The sequence below is a fragment of the Alternaria novae-zelandiae genome, assembly GCF_023758075.1.
Source record: "Alternaria novae-zelandiae strain BMP 2774 chromosome Unknown scaffold_23, whole genome shotgun sequence".
In the NCBI taxonomy this organism is placed as follows: domain Eukaryota; kingdom Fungi; phylum Ascomycota; class Dothideomycetes; order Pleosporales; family Pleosporaceae; genus Alternaria; species Alternaria novae-zelandiae.
The window spans coordinates 74,248-95,975 of NW_026056983.1; the positions used below are offsets into that span (position 1 = coordinate 74,248).

The 21,728-nt window shown below is 54.8% G+C and overlaps 7 protein-coding genes across 7 annotated transcripts; 4 read left to right on the forward strand and 3 right to left on the reverse strand.

Moving 5' to 3' along the window:
- Positions 1 to 174: 174 nt before the first annotated feature.
- On the forward strand, positions 175 to 574 carry LSM3 (U4/U6-U5 snRNP complex subunit lsm3; the record flags this gene model as incomplete). The annotated part of the gene is made up of 3 exons (XM_049402790.1): positions 175 to 285; positions 344 to 476; positions 528 to 574. The coding sequence occupies 3 exons, from the start codon at positions 175 to 177 to the stop codon at positions 572 to 574; spliced, it is 291 nt and encodes a 96-aa protein (XP_049251278.1).
- A 1,117-nt stretch (positions 575 to 1,691) lies between these two features.
- Positions 1,692 to 3,699, reverse strand: J4E88_009187 (uncharacterized protein; the record flags this gene model as incomplete). Its single annotated transcript, XM_049402791.1, has 3 exons — positions 1,692 to 1,928; positions 1,977 to 3,542; positions 3,688 to 3,699. 3 exons carry the CDS (start codon positions 3,697 to 3,699, stop codon positions 1,692 to 1,694), a joined length of 1,815 nt encoding a protein of 604 aa, XP_049251279.1.
- A 2,678-nt stretch (positions 3,700 to 6,377) lies between these two features.
- On the forward strand, positions 6,378 to 8,621 carry J4E88_009188 (uncharacterized protein; the record flags this gene model as incomplete). Its single annotated transcript, XM_049402792.1, has 3 exons — positions 6,378 to 6,382; positions 6,453 to 7,404; positions 7,464 to 8,621. 3 exons carry the CDS (start codon positions 6,378 to 6,380, stop codon positions 8,619 to 8,621), a joined length of 2,115 nt encoding a protein of 704 aa, XP_049251280.1.
- A 1,163-nt stretch (positions 8,622 to 9,784) lies between these two features.
- J4E88_009189 (uncharacterized protein) lies at positions 9,785 to 14,997 on the forward strand (the record flags this gene model as incomplete). The annotated part of the gene is made up of 6 exons (XM_049402793.1): positions 9,785 to 10,424; positions 10,483 to 11,302; positions 11,371 to 11,906; positions 12,549 to 12,614; positions 12,665 to 13,427; positions 13,488 to 14,997. 6 exons carry the CDS (start codon positions 9,785 to 9,787, stop codon positions 14,995 to 14,997), a joined length of 4,335 nt encoding a protein of 1,444 aa, XP_049251281.1.
- Positions 14,998 to 15,517: 520 nt separating this feature from the next.
- On the reverse strand, positions 15,518 to 16,450 carry J4E88_009190 (uncharacterized protein; the record flags this gene model as incomplete). Its single annotated transcript, XM_049402794.1, has 1 exon — positions 15,518 to 16,450. The coding sequence occupies one exon, from the start codon at positions 16,448 to 16,450 to the stop codon at positions 15,518 to 15,520; it is 933 nt and encodes a 310-aa protein (XP_049251282.1).
- Positions 16,451 to 18,583: 2,133 nt separating this feature from the next.
- On the forward strand, positions 18,584 to 20,516 carry J4E88_009191 (uncharacterized protein; the record flags this gene model as incomplete). The annotated part of the gene is made up of 5 exons (XM_049402795.1): positions 18,584 to 18,590; positions 18,640 to 19,138; positions 19,189 to 19,799; positions 19,845 to 19,979; positions 20,029 to 20,516. The coding sequence occupies 5 exons, from the start codon at positions 18,584 to 18,586 to the stop codon at positions 20,514 to 20,516; spliced, it is 1,740 nt and encodes a 579-aa protein (XP_049251283.1).
- A 139-nt stretch (positions 20,517 to 20,655) lies between these two features.
- On the reverse strand, positions 20,656 to 21,160 carry SMD2 (mRNA splicing protein; the record flags this gene model as incomplete). The annotated part of the gene is made up of 4 exons (XM_049402796.1): positions 20,656 to 20,698; positions 20,747 to 21,004; positions 21,057 to 21,089; positions 21,141 to 21,160. The coding sequence occupies 4 exons, from the start codon at positions 21,158 to 21,160 to the stop codon at positions 20,656 to 20,658; spliced, it is 354 nt and encodes a 117-aa protein (XP_049251284.1).
- Between the last annotated feature and the right edge of the window lie 568 nt (positions 21,161 to 21,728).

Sequence of the window (21,728 nt, forward strand, 5' to 3'; positions counted from 1 at the left end):
GAAATGTTGGATTGGGGCTGGGCCCTGACGCAATGCCTACCAGCCCACCACTAGATTCGCGTGCATGCTAGTCCCCGCTTCCGCCAAGACGATCGCTCCTGCCAAAGTTCACCGCGGAGGCGCCTTGTAGCTCTCACACGACGAATCGCATCCACGACAGACACATTGCCCGCCATGGACGAGAAAGAAGAGACCAACGAGCCCCTCGACCTTGTGCGCCTCTGCATTGACGAAGTCGTCATTGTCAAATTGCGCGGCGACCGCGAACTCAAGGGCAGACTACACGTGAGTCGCGATGCAGCAGCTTGTATATATGTACATGCATAGCTAACAGCATGTCTAGGCATACGACTCGCATTGCAACCTCGTCCTCGGAGACGTCGAAGAAACCATATACATTGCGGAGGAGGAAGACGAGGACCAGGAGCCTCGCGTGCGGACAGTCAAGAAGCAGAGCGAGATGCTCTTCGTCAGAGGTGAGAGACGTACAAGACTTTTTAGATGACGTGAAGCTGACGGTATGCCAGGTGACTCGGTAGTCTTGATTGCACCGGCAGCGGAAGCAACGCAATGATCAGCATTTCACAGTTTCTCGCACGAATCGGATTTCGACATAGCAAGGGCGCAAATGGGTTGCTGAGGTGAAAAGGGCAACGACGGCACGAAACGAAGCAGTCACGATTGAGATACCCGAATGCTTGGATGGTGGGGCGCATTCGCTGGGGCACACTTGAGGTGGAGGATAGCAAACGTGTATATGGAGGTTTCGGGCGTTCAGCACAGGCATGGACGTGTCATCTGAACCTCTCTCAACGACCGTGAGATGATGCCCACCAAACAAGCAAACATCATCAAGTACAATGGAATCCCATATGAAGTCTCAAACCTAGGCCAGAAGTACATGCACATCCACAATCGAGTTCGCTCACTGCAAGGTGTTCGCACTCATCACTCAAGGTCAACGTTGTTGAAGATGTAAGTATTAAGCGCTTTTCTTGACTCTACTGGAAAGCCCATACTAAGAGCTTCATTGTGCCACGCGTAACGCAGATAGAGAAACCCCATACGCACATAGTGCGGTGTCCATGTAACTCCTGTGCGTCGAAGAATCGCCGATCGCTGAAACCCGACCCAAGAGGAGTGACAAAAGGAGAAAAGGGAAAAAAGACGGCCACCAGAAGGAGAATACCGCGTGAGTTGGAGAATTAGACTAATGGGAGTGGGTGTTCATGACCTCGTTTCGTCGTGATACGGCCGGAAGCGCTTTCCAAAGCAAGTAGATACAGTCGAAGGGAAGTTTGCCAGCTGCCAGGGTATGGGTGACGGTGACGAGAGAGTAAGAACCAGTGACGGAGGGAACGAAAAGACTCAGGCCGGATAACCATAAACTCCATGCACCGGGTGTCCGAACGAAGGTTGGACTAATGTAGACTGGGAAGATTGCTGGTGTTGACCCTGTTCCAAGAAGCCGCCAAAGCGCCGGGTATCCGTGAACAATAAGCAAGAATGGAGAAGATTTCGATGGTGACCATGTTGGTGCTGATGCTGAGTTGTAGCAGACCGGTTGACTTGTACTGCCTGGCTCTTGACGGGCGGGTGCTGGTGGATGCCCTCGGAGAGATGCGCGATCACACGAGCCCTGAGCCACGTTAGAACACAGTCAAGTCAGAGCCATGTGGAGACAAGTGTATTCACTTTCGCCTCCAAGTTTGGCTGGCAAGGCTGTCCCTAGACACAAATGGCAGCGAGAAGCCCTTTGAGACCTCTGCCTCGACGAATATGGAAGCACGCTTATAGCGCTTGTCGGTGTACTTCTCGTACACAGCCGCGTGATGCTTTTGTGGGTTGTCGCAGCACTCGAGGATGACGGAGATGAGGTGTCGCAGTTGGGTCAGTGTGTAACCGGAGTAATGTACGTGTGCTTGCGACTAGGGGATGTTAGCATGGTCTGATATAGTGCATGGGTACAAGCTTACCCAGTCACCCTTCTTCAGCATGAAGCGGGCAAGGCAGTGAGCACCGGCCGACAGGAAGCTAGGAGCGCAACCCACGAAGCGCTCATCCATGACGGTGATCTCCAAGAAGTACTTGGATAGGGTACGAGTCTCCAGGTCGTAGTCATCTGCTTTGCTGATACGGCGAAGGAAGCTCATTGGGCCAGGCCAACCCAGCTCGAACTGAAGCATGCTGAGCATGAAGCGCTCAGCCTTCAGGACCTCATCGGCAGTGTAGGCACCGTCGACCATGTATACGATCTCTTGTACTGACGGGCAGTTGATCTCCTCGTACTTTGCAGCGACGAACAGCGCGGTGGCGCCAACCAGCTGAAGCTTGCCAAGTGAAACGACCTTGCACGAGAGGAAACGGTCGACGTAGTTGACGGCGAGGAAAAGAGTCTCGGGCAGAAGGGTAAAGCGGTTGTGAACTTGAACGAGCCAGTCCATCAAGACGGATCGCATCGACCATTGGATCTCGGCCTGGTGGTCCATGTAAGAAGCGTTGGGCTTCATGCGCTCTTCAAGGGCGTGCATGTACTCGAAAATCTCGTCGCCGTATTCAGCGACCATGGAGGTATCCCACTGCTCATCCTCCACGTCTTCGGCACTCCGATTCGCTTCGACGAAGATGCGAGCAGCCTCAAGTTCGCGTTGTGTCTTTGCAGTGACCCTAGGCGCAAGGACAAGGGTGACACCGCCGGTTGTGTTGTCGCCGCGCGATCGCAGAGACCGAGCAGTAGTGTAGCCGTCGGCATCGTAGTACTCTTCGTCTTCCTCCTCGTCCCAGTACTCTTCCTGGTCGAGACCGTTCAGGCCGTTGACCTTGGCGAGTTCCTCATTGCGCTCCTGCTCTAGGACGCGCGCCTGCTCCTCGAGAGCATCTAGGTATTCGTACCTGTCGTCCGCCCCATTTTTTGACTCGGCTTTCTCTTCCTCTTCAGGGATGGTCGTTGGTTGCTGGGACTGTGCTGAGGCACGGTCCACGTTGGGAAATGAAGATGGCTGGGTAGGGAGAGGTTGGCGAGCAGGTACATCTACGAGAGTTGTTGTGTCGTTAAGGGGTTCTGATTGTGGCTCCTTGAAGACGGCTGTGGAGGACTTCTTGGTGATGACCTTGCGGACTTCGGCGGCTGGCTGGCTGACGTTGACGGTGGTGGATTTGGTGACAGCAGACGCGACGTCGCTTGCCTCTATTGACGCGTTCGCCTTGGCTGTGACGTTTGCCAGAGGGCGTTGCGCCGGTCGTGCTAACGCGCCAGCCTTTGTGGTGATCTCCTTGACCGTGACGGCAGAGTTGTCCTTGAGCACCTCAAGACCCTTCTTCTTCCCATTGACCTGCATGTCGTCCTTTGTTATGGGTTGCCGCGTGTTGCTGACGTCTCCAAACACGGTCCGCTTGGCTGCGGCCGCCTTGATGCCGCCGACCTGCATCAGTGTGGACAGCGCTGGTGTCGACTTGTTGCGCGAATGCAGAGTCTTGCCGGCAGGTAATTGGGGCGGCGCGTTCTCGTCGCGTACTCGGAGAGCCCGCGCAGGACGTTGAGGCTGTGAAAAAGTCTGTCAGCGGCTGTGAAAGGAATGTTGTCTGGGTGACCATGAAAATACTGGAGATGAAGTCGCCAGCCTCGGAACGCGTCCACGCACCGCCATGCCGCCAGAGTGAGAGTAAACGAAGAGAGAGCAGCCTTACCTTTGCGTCCATTATGTTCTGGTCAGTCGATTAAAGACAATAGTCTCGGAATGTATGTTGTGTTGAGAGCGACGGTTGCGAAGTGGACGATAGGGGCAGCGGAGGTGGAGCGCTACAAAACAGTGGCCGATATAAAGAAACTCTCCATCTAAGTTGGCGACGATGAGATAGACGGGTCGACGTTGTCGAATGGCACGAGGAGTGGTGTTGACGACAACAAGAGCTTGTAAACTTATATGGGAGCTTGGAGCTATGCGCGTTTGGATGGGCAATGTTGTTTATTTACTGGACACTATCCCCGAGCGGCCCTAGTGATGATGCACGGGCCGCACCTTCCCGATATGCTTCCGGAGCTGACAGGCACGTCATCTCGCCGAGGCAAACGCGAACTCCAACATCATTACAAAAGACGTCCTGAGATTGCGCTTCCGCACATTGCGAATCTCCCGCTCTATAAACTTTTGCACAGTATCCAAGTGCTACCGAGAGTGTATTCTGACACTTTCAAGGTTTTCAGACACCTGACTGTAGATATACACGTACCCCGCCAAAAGACGCGCTGGTGGTGGATTAAGTCAGCTAGAATCGCGGAATCACGTGACGGCCATCATTCTGCGACCCGGTTGTAAACATCCTGTTTATGCGCTCTATTGCCATAACAACCCATCTCGTCATACTCCAGGTGCTTTGGATGGCCTCAATTGTGGTCGCGATCAGAAGGGTGGTCTGGAACTCGTAAACACGACCCGCCGTCGGGCGCCCACACCCAGTCGATCAGCGCACTGCCACCAGATATCAAACGGCAGCCTGCGCTTGCCTTTGTTGCGCCGGCGTTGTCCCAGGCAGCCTGGAGGAAGGTAATGCGTCTGGGGAACGTTGAAAGGCCTGAAACTGGCGCCGTTATCGCGTCTTTCCTTTGCTTTGTCCCCGCGGGCTGTATAGGCCGAGAAGCTCACCGCCGACTGACTGTGTGGACCGATCCCATCCGTAGCGAGATCGCATGGAGCCAAAAATGCGCACAACGTCTTTCGAAATGGTCCGCGACCGGGATCCCTTCTGAAACGTGTTTGCGCAAAGTGCGGGAGACATGCTGTTCAGACTTCTTGATCGACCCCTCATCACTTAGAGTGGTTGTCCGAGCTTCACGCCACGGATTTGCGAAGTCGCATGCCGCGCTACATGTGTACCCTCGCCATGATCCGCTCGCGCACATGCAGGGTCGGAATCTGAGCAGCAAGATAACAAACGGCGATAATCCGGTCAAAGCATGGCTTCCACACCACAGCGGGTGTGTAGACTATCCGCGGCTTGATTCCTGCGCTTGCGCTACCATCGTCATGAAAGTGTGGGTCCGAGATCATCAGACGATTGCGGGAGCACATGTAGACATAATTCCTTGGTCGCGTAATTCATAAGTAGCACGAGCCTCTAGGGAATCCTGTGGCGACTCATTCAGGGACGGTTGTCTGCAAAGGGGAACTACGGAAGCAGGCGTGTGGCATTGAGTGTCACACGGAGATCTCTCCAATAGACGCCCGGCACCAGTTGCCAACGAATCCACAGCGCTTCACCCACTTTCGGGACCGGAAGCTTCCTTAGCCCTCTGACTAGAATTCTGTGTGAAGGCGACCCGGAATGTAGTATTCGAGTACTCTATGTGCTCGAGATGGCGCATCGGGGTATCAGGGTGCTAAAGCTCGTCCTGTCCATATTCACATGGAACGTACGCATCTCGACCAGCGCGCCGCATATCCGCCCATTGGCCATGTTTGACCTTGTTGAGATCGGCTCTCTTGCGCAGGTATAGTCAACAAGCGATTGAGTTGTCCTGTGGCATGCATTCTAGTCCCCCTCTACCATTGGGCGCATAGCTGCCGCCGAGTTGTCCCATGTTTCGACCTCAAAGACAGGCACACCAGATGGGACGAAAGCTGGGGACCTCCTCAGCTGCTATGCACTCTTCGTCCTTTTGCGTGACTGAGGGACTGAGGTGGGCTGTTTCGTGTAGTAGTGTATATACTAGTTACCAATGGAGGCGCAATCGCATATGTGCAGCGGGGAGGATGCGCTGTACTGTTTAAACCGTTTTGATGATATAAATTTACATGGCAGATTCTGGAAGTGTGTGTAAAGGCGACCGCTCTTTGGTTTGAGGCGCATTCGGAAAGTACGTCGTGACCTGGAGTGGTCATTAGTCGGTGTCTCTCTTGTTCGCTTGCGAACATCTCCCATCTGCAACCCACCCTCCACACCATTCTCCTCCGTCCCACACCACCTCCTCTCTGTAAGCCTCAACCCTTTCCATCAAGCCTGTGGCCCGTCTGAGATCGCACTCTGGCGCTCAGATAGAGTCAATCCTGCCCTGCGCATTCCGGTCGCTAACCTGACGTGCGCAGCCAGCGGCGGTACACTCACGCAATCGGATCGAAGCATCCAGTGCCCATCCAGCGCTCTAGACATATCTGTTGGTAAGTACATCTCTCCATAGGCCTTTGCGACCGGCTTGGGCCCGACAGGTGACTGCGACGCCGCCCCCTGGGGGTTCCGCGCTGTCGTCACCTTCTCCCTGTAGTCCGCAACTGGCCAGCGGTGACGAGCCCCCAACCGCCTCCAGCCCACCACAGGCTGCGCAGAACAACGCGAGAAGCACTCGGAAGGCCATCAAACCTCATCAGCGACCATCTGCTAACATGTCGTCCACCAGACTCGACGCCCGTTTATCCTTCCCCGACCGCCGTCCGTCCAAGCCCTTGCGACACCGGCAGGATCGGTGCGCCGCCCAACCACACACACATACACAAGCTCGTTTTAGAGGCTTTGGAATACACTCTCAACACCAGAGACATTGGCATGCAAGTTTCCAACATGCTTGCGGAACCTCGGCCTGCGGGCGCACAACGCTGCCCTGAGGTGGAAGAGCTCCTAGCGGGCCGACACCACGACGCCATGCAGATGGACTCTGGCTACGACATGCTGCCCCAGAGAGAAGACTCTGGCATCATGGACGTCTACCCGAGCACCGAAACCGGCTCGGCGCACGACTCCCTGTCGCCCTCCAAGCAGACGCCCAAGAAGCACGTCAGCTTCGAGCTGCTGCTCCCCCAGTCGCCAGCACACAAGGCCCGGCTACCCATGCGGGTCGACATATACCCGCACGACACCACAGACTCCATCATCACAACAGTCAAGAACTTCTACGGTCTGTATGAGCGTCGAGGCGTCATCTTCGAGGACCGCCACGGCAACACGCTGATTGCGCGCTTCGAGAACTTTGAACATGGCATGACCGTCTACGTCCGAGTCTCCCCAGAGACTCTTGATGCAGACGACTTCTCTCCTGATCCGCGCCAGCAGACCATCTCGCCCCGTCGCGCTCGACCCCACCTCGACGAAGCCTTCCAGATGCTACCGCCGATCCAGCATCACCAAGGCTCGAGAGCGGGGTCCCGCCATGCGCGCCAGAGCCACTCCCCACATCGTGGTCGGAGGAGCGCGTCCATCAACAAGCGCATGCGCCCGTCTATAAAGAGTCGCGGAAACAGCTCACACGGAAGCTTCGCTGACGCCAATGGCGACGGCTACAGCGACAGCGACGACGAGCATGGCTCTGTCAGCAGCTCGCGACGCTCAAGGAAAGAGCCATTGGCGAGCGCTGAGATCAGCGTTGACAACATTGTCGAGGGTGGCCGCCGAAAACGTGCCAAATTCGACAGCTCGGTAAGTACCTACAGTGGGCATGTATCGTGCATTAGTCTGACACTCGTTCCTTTCATTAGGAGCTGCCTCTGTTCGTACCGCCTCAAGTTCCCATGAATGCTTCACAGTCGTCCGTATCCCCCCAGCGACGCATCAGCGGAAACACTGCTGGCTCGCCATACTCTGCCAACCAGCAGACATTCTCATACTCGCATCCGCTGCCCTCCCCGCAGAGCTACGGTCAGGGCGACAGTTCATATCTCCAGGGACTAGTCACACCATACTCTGCGGCTAGTAGCCAGGCTCAGGGATACAAGTCTCGCGCGCGTGGCTCGGCTCAGCACTCCCACTACCGCTACTCCGGCAGCGGTGGGGTCCTTCCTACCCCTGACACCACTCTTGCGAGTATCAGCGTCATCTCTGATGAGGATGTCGCTCGTCAGCTCATGCGCTTGGGTGATGCGTCCAACTTCTCCGGCCACGGTCGCACGTCTACCTCTACGCTCGATGATGCCTTTAGCGGAAAGGCTGCAGCATCTTCAAGTGACGAGAGTGCTGATGGTAGCGATGACGAGAGTGAGCTTCCTCCTCTCCCGTACAACATGGCTCGTGCAATGAACGACCATACACGTGTCTACGACGAAGCCGAGAGCAGTGGTGAGGACTATGAGGACGACCGAGATGGCTCCTTCAAGGGTGCCAGTGATGAGATGATTGCCGATGAACACAACCACCGCGTGCACGCCGGTATCATCAAGGCTCGCTCCGTGTCGAGCAAGTCTGGCAAGTCCGGCAAGCCCCGTGCCACCTCAAAGAGCAAGTCCAAGGTCAACGGCACCACCAAGGCCCCAATGTCACCATCTTCTCTCCCCTCTCAGTCGCGCAAGGCTTCCAACGCATCGCTGAACTTCCAGCATCAGCTCGGCGTCGATGAGGAGGATCTCTCGAGTAAGCCACGCTGCCAGCGCTGCCGCAAGAGCAAGAAGGGCTGTGACCGTCAGCGACCATGCCAGCGCTGCAAAGACGCCGGCATCGGTGCCGACGGATGTGTCAGCGAAGACGAAGGCAACGGCAGGAAAGGTCGCTATGGACGCCACATGGGGGTCTCGGTCAAGAAGAACTCAGTCTCCTCGGCGACCTCCATGGCGCCTCCCCCAATGCACGACTACCACATGCCGATGCAAGACGCGTACTCCATGAGCACAGCACTGGACAAGAGCAAGAAGCGCAAGAGGTAGCGGTTACACATGGTCAACTCGCATCATGCGTCTCGCTACAAAGTAGTCTTCACCACACTTCACTCACACTCTTCTCTGGCGTTTTGAATAGCGAGCCCCTCGCATTGCATTATTGGGTGGTATCTTCAGCGACTGCCCGTCCTCTCCTTTCAACAAGAGTAAAAGTGTCTTTTCGCACGCTATTCTTATCGTTGCGCAGCGATGCGTGAGCACAAGTTGAAATTGCTATGGTGTTCCCGGTTAGAGTTGGGTGGGACTGGTCAGCGATATGGGCGGCACAGGCTGGGTAGAGGTTTTGGGCGGATTGGGAATGGAGTGTAGGGGTTGTCTATGTGCTTGCTTTGGCGACTCCATATGTTCTACTTACGACTTGTTTGATACAATAGCGATTTTGTGTGCAATAGTCAACAAAGAAATTTTAAAATCAGACGGTCGCTACATATGGTGATACAGCCATGAAATAAATGACTACTTCATACGATCAGGTATACTACCCAAAATTTAACGACTTTGTACCAACAACAGACGTCGAGGTATTCATGCATCCAGGAGGATCGTCGTCAAGGCCACTTATGTCATCTGCATGTACCTGTACGGCACGACCCTATGCACCGGTGAGGATTTGGTAACGGGCACCCGGGGGTACACAGCATAAGCGCAGGCTCTGAAACGTCATGCGAACCTCGTGCCACGACAGATGACAGTCGCGGCGACCAAGGCACGTTGATGTCATTCGATAGTCTGGGAAGGCCATGAGCTATCTACCACTAAGCCAGCACCAGAGTGTCAGCCTTGAGGATCGGTCCGGGCTATTTTGAGACGAGAGGGAAAGCTTAAGTCGGCAGGACGGGATAAAAAGGTGGGGTTGCAGCTTCAGGACTAGCGCGAACTGACAGCCAGCCCCGGAGGCTGTGCATCGTTTCTGCCTGCAATTATCCCTCGCGGTCAGGCGTGCCTCTTGTTGGGCGGACAAGCCTCGTCTCGTCATACTCACAGCTTACACGTTCCTTCACTTACTCTGCTCACTCACTCTGTAGCCTCTCTCTCACCACGCAATGAGAGGGTGCACGTCGACGGACACCACCAATTGATGCTCCTGTTGACTCCACTGAGCACCAGCCACACCTAAAACACAGACCGTAGATCACCCGAACGCGACCGTGATGGCTGAAGGGTCGATCAAGTCGAGGATTGCCGCGCTCAACCTCGAGGAGGTGCACACTCCTACACCGGGCGCCAAGCCGACCTACTCGTACGATGCTTCGACTGCAAAGAAGAAGCCACCGCCGCCGCCGCCCAGCGCGCGCCCTCCCGCCTACTCGCGCCAGACAGTCAATAACCCGCCAGTCCTGAGCAATGCGCCCACCTCCGCGCGACAACTCGGCAACCAGCCCATAGTAGTGAACGAATCCGAAAAACCAAAAGTCTCGCCCGCGCTGCCCCCTCGTCCGCCTCCGCGCAATGCCAGCACGCCTCGCCAAACGCCAACACTGCCTCCGCGCAAGGCGTCTGAATCGAGCGTGCGCAGGCGCGAGTCTTCTGAGTCAATTTCCACAATCGCGTCAGGCATATCAACGCTGTCATTGGGTTCTGTGAAGACGAATGGCTCAGGATATAGCAATGGAAGTACAGGCACGGTATATCAGGTCAGGGCTCCGGCCTATGACCCGTCAAAGCTGCCACCGCTGCCAGCCAAGAAAGCACCCGAGGACCCTAAACAGAGCAAGGCGACGTTGAATGCTATGAAGAGCAAGAGGGATTATGTGTCTCCTCGGGAACTGCCCCCTCAGCTCAAGACTCCCAGTAAGTAGACTAAAGTTGTGGCACGCATCAAGAGCACTGCTAACATGATGCCGTGCAGACCTACCGGCAAGACCCTCTCTACCTCCTAGACAGTCCATCGTTCGCGAGCGATCACCTCAGCCTGTGCCAGCGCTGCCACAGAGGCAATCCTCAAACGACACCTCTCGAACAAACAGACTGATCGCACCACCGCCGCCGCGACGGTCAGCGTTGGACATGGGCTTCAACAATAAGGCCGCTACACCCCCACCTGTGCCTTCAACTCGCCCACCAGCAGTTACATCCGATTCCGCCCCGGCTCTTGGTGCACCACCACCTGTTCCCATGTCGTCCAGACCGAACCTCAGCGCCCTCATGGCTTCCAAGCCGAAACCAGGTGCTGCTCCATCAAGTTGCCTGAAGTGTCGGGACTTCTCAGGTCCAGACAATCACGCTGCGCAGTTCCCTCGTACCCAACTTCCCAACTCAGACGTGGGCTGGCTTGCTCATCAACTATGCTCACAGTTTCCCTCACCTACAGACAAGGCTCGAGCGATCTTCACCTGGCTTCATCACAACGTCGACTACGATACTCACTCGTTCTTCAATAATTCGGTTATGCCTACTACACCCGAAAAGACAATTGCATCAGGTCTGGCAGTATGCGAAGGTTATGCCGGTCTGTTCGCTGCTCTGGCTCTGAAAGCTGGGTTGGAAGCTATGGTATGTTCCGGTGCGTGCAAGGGCTACGGCCACGCACCTTTGGAGCCTGGTCAACCTACACCACCTTATGAATCGACACATGCCTGGAACGCTGTCAAGATCGACAACGGAGAATGGAAGCTTATTGATCCCTGTTGGGGAGCTGGACACCTAGGGTGTCAGAATAAGGGCGAAGGGTAAGTTTTTCGAGATGATACTTCTTTCGCATTTCAACACCCGTCAATCAAGGGCTAACATGCACTAGATACGTACGAGCCTTTGCTCCGCAGCATTTCATCATGGACAACAACGAGTTCGGTTTGAAGCACTACCCTGGAGAAGCCTCTCACCAGTTCCGCACCGATGGACGCATCATGTCATACGAAGAGTTCATGCGACATGACGAGGGCGGGCGCCTCTTCCTCTGCGGCAATGGCATGAAGCTCCACGGCTTCGGCGAGCAAACCTTTGAACCATCACAAGCCAAGATCAAAGTAAACGACCCCTACGCACCAGCGGTAGTCCGGTTTCAAATGTCATTCATCTGCCCGCACTGGGATCCCCAGATCAACGGAAAGGGCCCGCCCTACATTATGCTCCTAAGCATTGCCGGCAGAGACGGCCGGAAGCCAGACTACAAGCCGTTGAACACTGACGGGCGCACTTGGTGGCTCGACTGCCCGCGCATGGACCTCGGTGCGCCGGGCCAGAAGATTTCGATTGTGGCCGTAACAGAATTTAATAAGAAGGATGCACGGGGTTTGAGCCTGGCTACTTGGAACAACAAGAGGGCATACTCGTGTATGTTTGGCGCAGTGGCCACGTGGGAGCTTGTTTGATGCGGGGCTGGGAATGTCGCGTTATCAGTCGAGGCGCACGCGACTTGCGCCTCGCGGTTGATGGAGCGCGATGACATGGAACGATTGTATGGATACCCTGGACTTTTTGATTTGCTTTTAGGTGATGAGGCGGGCTTAGTTAGATGCATACGCGTAATGAACATGAGTTATTCTTCCTTCTGTCTCCTTTCCAAGCGCACGTCATTCAAGGGAAAGTTGAGCGCGTGCCTCGCTGGGTACCATGACAGAGAGAAGATACACCAGAAGTCTAGCTTGCTCTTACACATTCCAAAAGATCCAGCATCTCAAGCTCTTGTAGTCTTTACCCCCTATTCGCTTTCGTTCGTTTTCTTCCATGTGCAGGGTACCTTGGCGCAACTTGTAACCGGGTGTCCCTTTTATGCTGAGCATGTGAAGACGGCCGTTGAGGCTAGACTGTGGCTGACCACTGCGTTAGCGCGAAAGCACGACCCGCGAAATAGTTAGGTTGGGGTTACAACGGACTCGGGATCACCGCTCCACCTCCAACACGTCCGATCTACCGCAAACATGGCGAGCGCTTTCGTCGGATTGTCGGTCGCGGTCACGCTGCAGTCTCCCCCAGGTGCTGTCGTCGTGGGCGTGGTCAGCGCCGTGGACCAGCAGACAGCTACACTCGTTCTCCAAGATGGTACACCGCAGCCAGAATTCGTGAATATGGGCATACGCTGACGTCTTCAGTCTTCTTCCCAAACTCGGGTCACCGTGTCGCTTCCTACACGGTAGAGGGCCAAATGATTGCAGACATCAAGGTCAATCCGTCCGCGCCCGCTCCTCCCCAACCTCTGCCCACGCGATCAGGCCCGCAGGCATACTCACACTCGCAGTATCCTCCGGGCCATATCCAGCGCCAGTCGCAGCATATGGGCCAACAAGTTCCGCATCTTGTTAGCCAGCCGTCCGGGATCCCGCCTGCAGGCGCACCTGCCTACCAGAATGCTCGTCAAGCGCCTCGCCAGACTGCTCCTCAGCCAGCTCCGGCCGCGCCGTTTGTCGATCCTGCGATTCTCAGTATGGGAAAGCGCACTTCTACCGCCCCTATCTTGGGTGGTCCTGTTTCCGCAACCCCCCAGGAAGCCCCTGCGACGCCTATAAAGCCCGTGGCTGCTGCGAGCGCGGCGACTGTACCGAAGAACACGTCCTCGTTCGCAAGCCATGCGAAGCAACACAACGTCCGAAAGCCGAGTGCGGCGACTCTGGAAGGCCCATTCTCGTCGCTGGATATTGCGGACGCTGAGGAGGCGGACAGTGAGGCGCGGACAGCACAGGTGAATGCGCGAAGGGCAAGCATCACCAAGACGAGGACCGGCAAGCCTATGGATGACCCCAGCCCGCAGAAGAACGACGACAATGGCAAGAAGACTCGAAGAGGGGGCAAGTCTCGTAAGAAGGAACTTGCCGCTCAAGAGAGGAAGAACGGTGATGTTGAGGCGGTCAAGAAAGGGTATGTGGGATTCTGGGTTCCATGTCCTTTGTCGCATATCCAGGAGCTAACATCTACTAGCAAAGGCAATGGTTGGAGAAACACTCCCATGCTACAAGCCGCCGAACAGCCACAGACGAGAACTCCCGGAGTCATCGGCGGCAGAGTCGGTCTCGCAGCGGCGAACGCGTCGAATCGCAAAACCAAACGGCAACAGGCGCTCGAAGCTACGAACGGCTGGGCTACGGAAGATGCGACCGATATCCAGGACATGCCTGAGTTCGACTTCCAGAGTAACCTCTCCAAATTTGACAAGCGTACGGTGTTCAATCAGATTAGGAATGAGGACACCACTGCAGACGAGGACCGCCTGGTCAGCTTCAATCGCTTGGCAAGACCTGGTACACACGGAGGAAAGAACCTTCATCCTACGGAAAACGTGTTGGATCGGAAGCTGAAAAGCACGACCAACACAAGCTCTGAGGAAGAAGAGGAGGACTTTGGCAGCGGACGTAACTCTAGACGGGCAATGTCCAGGGCTTCAGTCAAGATGGCACCAACACGGCAAGGCAGCGTACAAGCCGACATGGATATGATGGGCTCAGGCGTGTTGCCGCGCACTAACCGTTCGTTCATCAACCGCCCCTACACGTCCTCACACGCTACCGGTAGCCCCAGGCCAGGGCGCGTTGCTACACCACCAGAGTCGCCTCTCGAGTCTAGCGCTAAGGGCTGCTTACGACTGGTGTCTAACAACCGCAAGTGTTTCGCTATTACTCCTGGCGCTATGCTGGCAGTGGAAGAGACCGCTGAGGTAGATTTCGGCCTCAACGAAGACATCATGGCTGAGAACTCTGGACGAGGTATCGCAGAAGTTGCTCTGACTGCTATAAATCCCGGAGGCATGCGTCTTTCGCGCGCCAATCCAAACGCCAACCCCGTTATTGTAGTTCTCGCAGGCAACCACCGCGGCGGCGCACGCGCAGTAGCAGCGGCACGGCACCTCGCCCAACGCGGGCCAAAAGTCATGGTCGCCCTCCTCGGCTTCGAACGCAACGCAGACTGGGATAAGGACATACGCCGTCAAGTCGAGCTCTTCCGCAAATTCGGCGGCACCGTCCGCTCCTGGAACGCTACAGAAGAAGCCCTAAAGCGTCTTCAAGCACCACCGGAACTTATTATTGATGCTCTGCTCGGCCGCCACAAGGAATTTGAAGCCCTTGGCGACCAAGACCAACGCGTTGTTCTCAATATCGTCGGCTGGGCCAACAAATCGCGTGCAGCATGCCTCGCGGTTGAAACACCCTCTGGCGTCGGCGGTTCGACAGGCGAAGTCTCCATACTAGAAGGCGAGCCCCTCGAAGTCCGCGCAAAGTACATCGTTTGTCTCGGCGCGCCACGCACAGGGCTCGTCAAAGCGCTACAAAATGGCTCCGGACGCGATCCGCAGTGGCTTATCTGGATCGTGGATATCGGCGTCAATCGTCCTTGGCGTAACGCTGGTATCAGCGGGGGTAAAGGCATCAAGTTCGGCGAACAGTGGGTCGTCCAGGCTGTTTTTGAGGAGCCTGGTGGTATACCGGGGGCTTAGGATACCGAGGTGTTACCAGCTGAAGAAACAGAAGAAGTAGAGCGGAGCCCAGCAGAGCGAGAGCGAAGACGGAAGCATTACTTTGCGACACAAACCAAGAAACTTATGGCGAAACAGTGGAGGAGTGGGTTTGATTGAGTGTGGCTGATGGAGACATCGAGGATTGGTTTTTGCATTGCGTGGGCGTTTGAGGTATTGATATGTGAGAGGGCTTTGGATGCTCTTTTGCTTGTATTTGGGGTTGGGGATAGGATGAATTAACGGCATTATGGTTTGGGTTAAGTTGGGATGGAATGGGGATACCAAAAGCTAGATATCGTTGAGTAGGATGTGCTCGAGAGGCAGTGGTGTGCGTGGATAGCATGCCACGGTAATACATTATACTGAAGAATTGTGTGTTTCTCATGTTTCTAAAATTCCGAGACACAGAGGTCTACACTGCTATTCAATCGTATAAAACCGCATCTCCAACTCCTTTTTCGACTGCAAAGACCCGGTCCCAGCCAAACATTGAGCACCACTAACTATTCCATGCCCTCTCTCCACCCAATCCCGTAACAAATTCAAGCACCCTCCTCACAAGATCCTGCACAACCTCTTCCGGATCCCCATCAAGATTATGATGTGCACCCGGTACCACACCACCATCTTCATCATCCACAACACCACCGCCTTCCCGTATTATCCTTGTCCAGCGCTGGAGTAGGGCTGCTCGGTCGATGCTCGCGGGGACGTAGGGGTCGTCGGAGCCGAGGAGGAAGCAGACGGGTGTTGTTGGTGGTATACGGCCGAATGTTGAGGTGAAGTGGGAGTCGGGCAGATCGCTGGAGAAGTAGTCGTCGTCGCCACCTTTAGCGAGGAGGGAGTATGCGCGGTAGGCGTTGAGTGGGCCGCCCATATCTTTGAAGACGGAATTTCTTTCTGGTGATAAGATTTCTTCGCCTTTGCCTGCGTCTACTAGTTCTTTGGATGACCGGATCGCGTCTTCTAGTTGCTTTCTCCTTTCCCCTTCTTTGTAGTAATCTTCCCACGCCTCCCTATCACTTACACCACCCTGTAGTATCACGCCATCTACTTTGTCCCTCCCCTCTGCTCCCTTGCCAAGCATGTATTCCATGATATCCTGACACCCCGTTGAATGTCCCATAAGCACAATCTTCTTGCCCGGTCTCAGCTTCTTGAAATGTGCCACACATTCCCCTAGTTCAGTCGCGTCGCGCGCCAGGCTACCGGTGCCCCAGCCGCTGTACGAGGATGTGAGGAGGATTTCGGCGAGAGACCAGGTGGGTGGGAGTGATGCGGCAATTAGGGAAGGGTAGGGGACGGTGAGGAGGCCGTCTGTCAGCCCGCCTATCCAGAGGATGGTGTTGTAGGAGGACGAAGGGTGAGGCGAGGCATGTTCGAAGGCGATGAGGCCTTTGGTGTATTTATGGGCGGTGCCAGGGTGCGCCATCTTCGCGTTGAGGTTTAGATATAAAAGACAAACGCGGGTTGTGGTATTTTGAGATGATTATTTCGAAGTTCAGCAATACGACGCGTAAATTGAAAGATGAGACGGATTGCCTGAGGACGCGATGGCTGGAGCTCGACGCGACAGGTTGGTGGGGGTGCAGATCAGAATCTTATCAGATGGTGGGGTAGCTTCTCAACGCCGAACCTTCTCCGCGAGCCCCCACACGCTCTCCATCTTGGCGGCCATGCACGTAGCTCTTGCTCTCCCACTCTCTCATCGTGGTGTCCAACCCAGATCGAGCCGAACCCAGGTCGCCTTAATTCTTTGTGACTTTCAATTGCCGCTTTCGAAGATGCGCTCTCCATGTCGGGTCGTCTTCGTTTGACAATTTGCCCAAGTTACGTATAATATCTATCTTCAGTCCGGTTTCCGCTGCTGCTGCTCCTGGCTTGTGAGGCGAAAAACACAAGGATTTGACGTATCTGGTTCGTACCATCGTTTTACAGTGCTCGCAATGTACGCGATGGGTTTGGTCCTGCTTTTCTGCTTTGACGACCCCGGTCTCGGCATCGACTAACCGGTTTATGGTGCTTTCCTCAGAAATTTGTCTGTGAAGACACGCTGTGAAATCGATTTTTTGTAGGACTCTACGCGCTTCTGTATGTAAACCCGAGCCTTTTGCTTTCGAAAAGCCTATGGTTATGTCACTTCTCATGACATAGTCTCCAGACGTCTGATCGTATGTGACGGCACAATTGGTGAAGTATATCTGGCTTTTTTTCAACTCTGTTTCGCAAGTATAGCACCGGAGACCAAAGTACATGGCCTGCCTACCCCTAAGAGATACAGCTCTTTCTACCTTATCTCTCAAGTAGTCCAGAGAGTAAGACCTGTGTGGGCACAGTCTGAGTGTAGAGGAACATTTGCGTTCCTGCCGTGGGCGACAGAGCATGCTCTCGATGAAGTGCGTATCCTTGTGTACATCTGCACAATAAACGCACCAGATCCCCGGTCGTTTGTGGGCTTCTCTGTAGAAGTCGTCTCTCAGAAGCCGAAGATAGACGTCGATCTTGGTATCGCCGACTTTCTCTTCTGGAACAGTGATGGATGGGAAACTTTGGAAGAACTTGGCGCCTGACAGCGCAAAGCAAGTCTTCTCGGCGTGATCCAAGTACCCCCGGATATGGGCTAGGACCTCGTAGGGAAGGGCGTATAGTGGACTTCTCTTTGCATTGATTTTGTAACGTTTCTCAGCGCACGAAACGGAGGTTTCCAGCTGAGACATGATTGTTGAGGCAGGCGAGTAGTGAATGTAAGTGTGAAGCTACATGAGATATTGAGATTCTCCCAGATGTGTGCGAGTCCATGTGGCTCCGCACAAACTTCGTGGTAGCGAAGGTACCATAGCCAGTCGAAGGCTCAGACAATCACGGGTGTGTGCCATCAACTCACACTCTGGGTACCGCTCCATAACTGCAATAGCGGCCTAACGGTAGAAATGAGCGTGTCTCGCCATCTCCTCCACAAGCGCAAGGGCTTCGTGCCCAGTTGATGATCACCACGGCGGCAATCGGTCATTCATGCCCAAAGTCGTATTGTTGGGTAATGAGCTCTGGGCGCGTAGGTGAGGTCCGATTGTCGAGTGCCGAGATCGAAAAAGTAAGCATGGTCATATACAAGAAATCCAGTCTCCCGGACCTGTTCCGCAAGAGGCTCGTCGTAGTTTTCAATGCTTGGTGTAGGAGTGGTCGGAAGACCGAAACTTGGTACGGCATCGCCCAGAAAAGGAAGCCGGCACCTATGCTTGCTGACATCTCGGGGTTCGGGGGAAGGAGCGACCCCACAGTAACGCAAAGCTACCCCTCACGCATCTGCGCAACCCCACTTAGAGCACTGGAGCTCTCCAAGTGCCTGGAAACAAAACGGAACGCGGACGCGATTCCGTGTGGCCACTGGCTATGTCGGCATATGTCAAATGACACGAAGGAATGGTGGAATGATTGCTTGTCGTCGGGTCGGGTATTGAAGGTTTCTTGGTCTTTCGTCATGCTACTTTTGCGATTTCCATCCGCTGTGTTCCGTCGTTCTACACCAATTCGCGCACTCCACTGAGCTGGACATATAGTAATCACAATGTCATGTATGCATTCCCATCAAAACCTATGCGAGCAGATAGTTAACGTACTCAGCGAGACACTTCATCCACGACCCGACACACCTCGTCAACACCGCGCTACTCAGCATCCCTCAGACGAACCCATCCGTGCAATGCGACATCAACAACAAGATCGTCTACCGCAAGAATGGCGCATCGCAAGTCAGCATAGTTTCCGGAGGTGGTAGTGGTCACGAACCCTCATTCGCATCCTTTGTCGGCGCGGGCCTTTTATCCGGAGCAGTCGCAGGTACCATCTTCGCTTCGCCAAGTGCAGAGCAGGTGCGAAGATGTATCTTGCATCGCATTCAAAAAGACAAGGGCGTCCTCGTGATTGTAATGAACTACACTGGCGATGTGCTGAACTTCGGCATGGCGGTGGAGAAAGCGCGCGCTGCTGGTATTGAAGTCGACATGGTGGTAGTCGGCGACGATGCGGGTGTAGGGCGTGCGAAAGGAGGTAAGGTCGGACGCAGAGGTATTGCGGGAACAGTGCTCGTTCAGAAGATTGCCGGTGGGCTTGCTGCTAAAGGGTATGCACCACACCAACATCATGCCTATAAGGAAGCTGACATCCTTGTAGAGCGAATCTCAAAGATGTAACGCAGATGGCCCAGCTCGTCGCAGACAACACCGTCTCGATCGGCTCTTCACTGGCTCACGTCCACGTGCCAGGTCGCCGAGAGGCAGAGGAAGACGAGCTGGCTGAAGGCCTAGTCGAGATTGGAATGGGCATCCATAATGAAGCCGGTTCAGAGCGCAAGAAGATCGATCTACCTGGTCTTGTAAAGACAATGTTGTCGCATTGCCTGGACGTAGCGGACCAGGACCGAAGCTTCTCCAAGATCACCGACAAGGACGATGTGGTACTACTGGTCAACAACCTGGGAGGTGTCAGTCCACTCGAGCTAAGCGGAATCACGAACGAAGTCGTCGAGCAATTGGCGGATAGCTTCAAGATCAAGCCAGTGCGTATTCTAGCTGGCACCTTCATGACCAGTTTGAACGGATTGGGCTTCTCCATTAGCTTGCTTAGAGTCGCCGACGCTTCAATGCTCGAGCTGCTTGATGCGCCTGCCGAGGCAAGTGGCTGGTCTGCGGCGATTAGTAGCAGCACATGGGCGAGACGGGGAGAAGCGAAGAAGAACGAGGAGCAGGTGGATGAAGAGGATATTCAGCCAAGTGATCTGAGAGGTAAGTACCTGCAGAGCTGCGTATGACGCCCGCTAACTTGAGTAGTCAACTATGCCCAGGCCAAGTCAACCTTGACAGTTGCGCTGAACAGACTCATCAAGGCTGAGCCAGACGTCACCCGATATGACACAATAGTCGGAGATGGCGATTGCGGAATCGGACTCAAGCGCGGCGCAGAAGGTAGGCTATCATCACGTGTGCATTGATGCCTGGCGCTGACATCCAACAGCAATTCTCAAGATGCTCGAAGCGGCAAAGGAGACAGATGATCTGCTGATCCTCATGAATCACATCATTCAAGTGGTGGAACTGGCTATGGACGGCACGTCAGGTGCAATCTACGCCATCTTCTTGAATGCGCTGGCGCATGGATTGCGACAAAACGCGCCCTCGTCGCCACAGCCTGTCACACCCGCAATCTGGGCCAAGGCCCTTGACTCATCGCTCAAGGCACTGGGCAAATACACTCCTGCCAAACCCGGTGACCGAACGCTGATGGATGCCCTCTATCCGTTCGTTGAGACGCTGTCTAAGACGGAAAGTATCGACAAAGCGGCTGCGGCGGCACAAGGTGGCGCGCAAGGGACGAAGGGTATGAAAGCGAGCTTGGGGCGAACGGTCTACGTTGGAGGCGAGGGTTTCCAAGAGGTTCCAGACCCTGGCGCGCATGGCCTCGCGGAGCTCCTACTGGGCCTGAGTGACGGGTTGAAGAAGTAGAAGTTGGGGTATCGTTGTTTGATTCGTTCGGTGTTCCTCGCCGATTTCGCGACGGTTATGTAACTTTTAATTCATTCCAACTCCATTTCGTGCGCTCGATCTGGCGCTACCGTCCCAAATCCCCAGTGCTTCCAAGCTCTTATGATAGCAATACAAGAATGACCGAGTCGCCGCGTAGGAACCTATAAAAGTCAGCGCATGCGCAAATGTAGAGTGTAATTTGAACGCACAGCTTGGAGATGAAGCGGTCCTTGTTGACCTTCCTTCCGTAGCTGCCGTTGGCTAACCGTGGAGTCTCAGTCCACATCTCTTTCGCGTTCTCGAGAACCATGTTGCAATGACGGTCGAAAGCCTTGACACGTGCGAGAATCTTGCGGTTGTTTCGGCACGAGATCAGGACTTGTGTGCGCGAGCGGACGGCGGTCTGGAGGATGGAGAGGGGGCCGGTGGTGAGCTCATGTTCTTCGACCTGAGCAACTTCGTACTCGCTAGGCAGCAATGTCAGCACAGGAATTGTTGTGGATTGGAGGGTGTACGTACGTCAACTCCGAACGCGGCTTGGATAGAAGCTCTCTGCGCAAGGTTAGCTCATATAGCGGTGAATGTTCTAGCAGTAATACATACTGAATCTTTGCGTCCACCATGGCGTCGATTTGTGCAAGGTAGCAGGGGGAGGTTTGCTATCTGGGGTTGGAGCTGTTACAGGTTAACTTTCCAGCTCTCGAGCTTCTGCCTGCGAATTTTGATATACGATGCTCAGGGAAGTAGCGCGCAAGGATGGGGCAGCGCAAAAGATATGCACAGACCAAGAGCGGAGAGACTGACCTAGTTTTAGAAAGGAGGAACACCACGGCAACGCGCTTGGATGAGGTGGATCGGTCGGCGACGATATGAGGCAGGGCGATGAAGTGAGCGAGCTTGGCAGAATCGGATCTGGAGCTACACTTTATCCGCAGTTGGAGCCAATCAACGCGTCGGGAGTGGGGCTGAAACTTTAGCATGGAAGGTGCGTCACGCGTCTTTGTCCTCCCCGCGTTAGCGCGAAGCGGGTAGCGTCAAACCTCCGAGCTCGTGCATGCAACTTCACTTTCACCACACGACCTCTTTCACGACGCCCTCTACGTTCCTTCTCTCTGCCACTTTACGCGTGCTGTTGCCTAATTCGGATTCATCTACACGCGAAAATATTTAAAGACCCGTTTACCCCGCCAA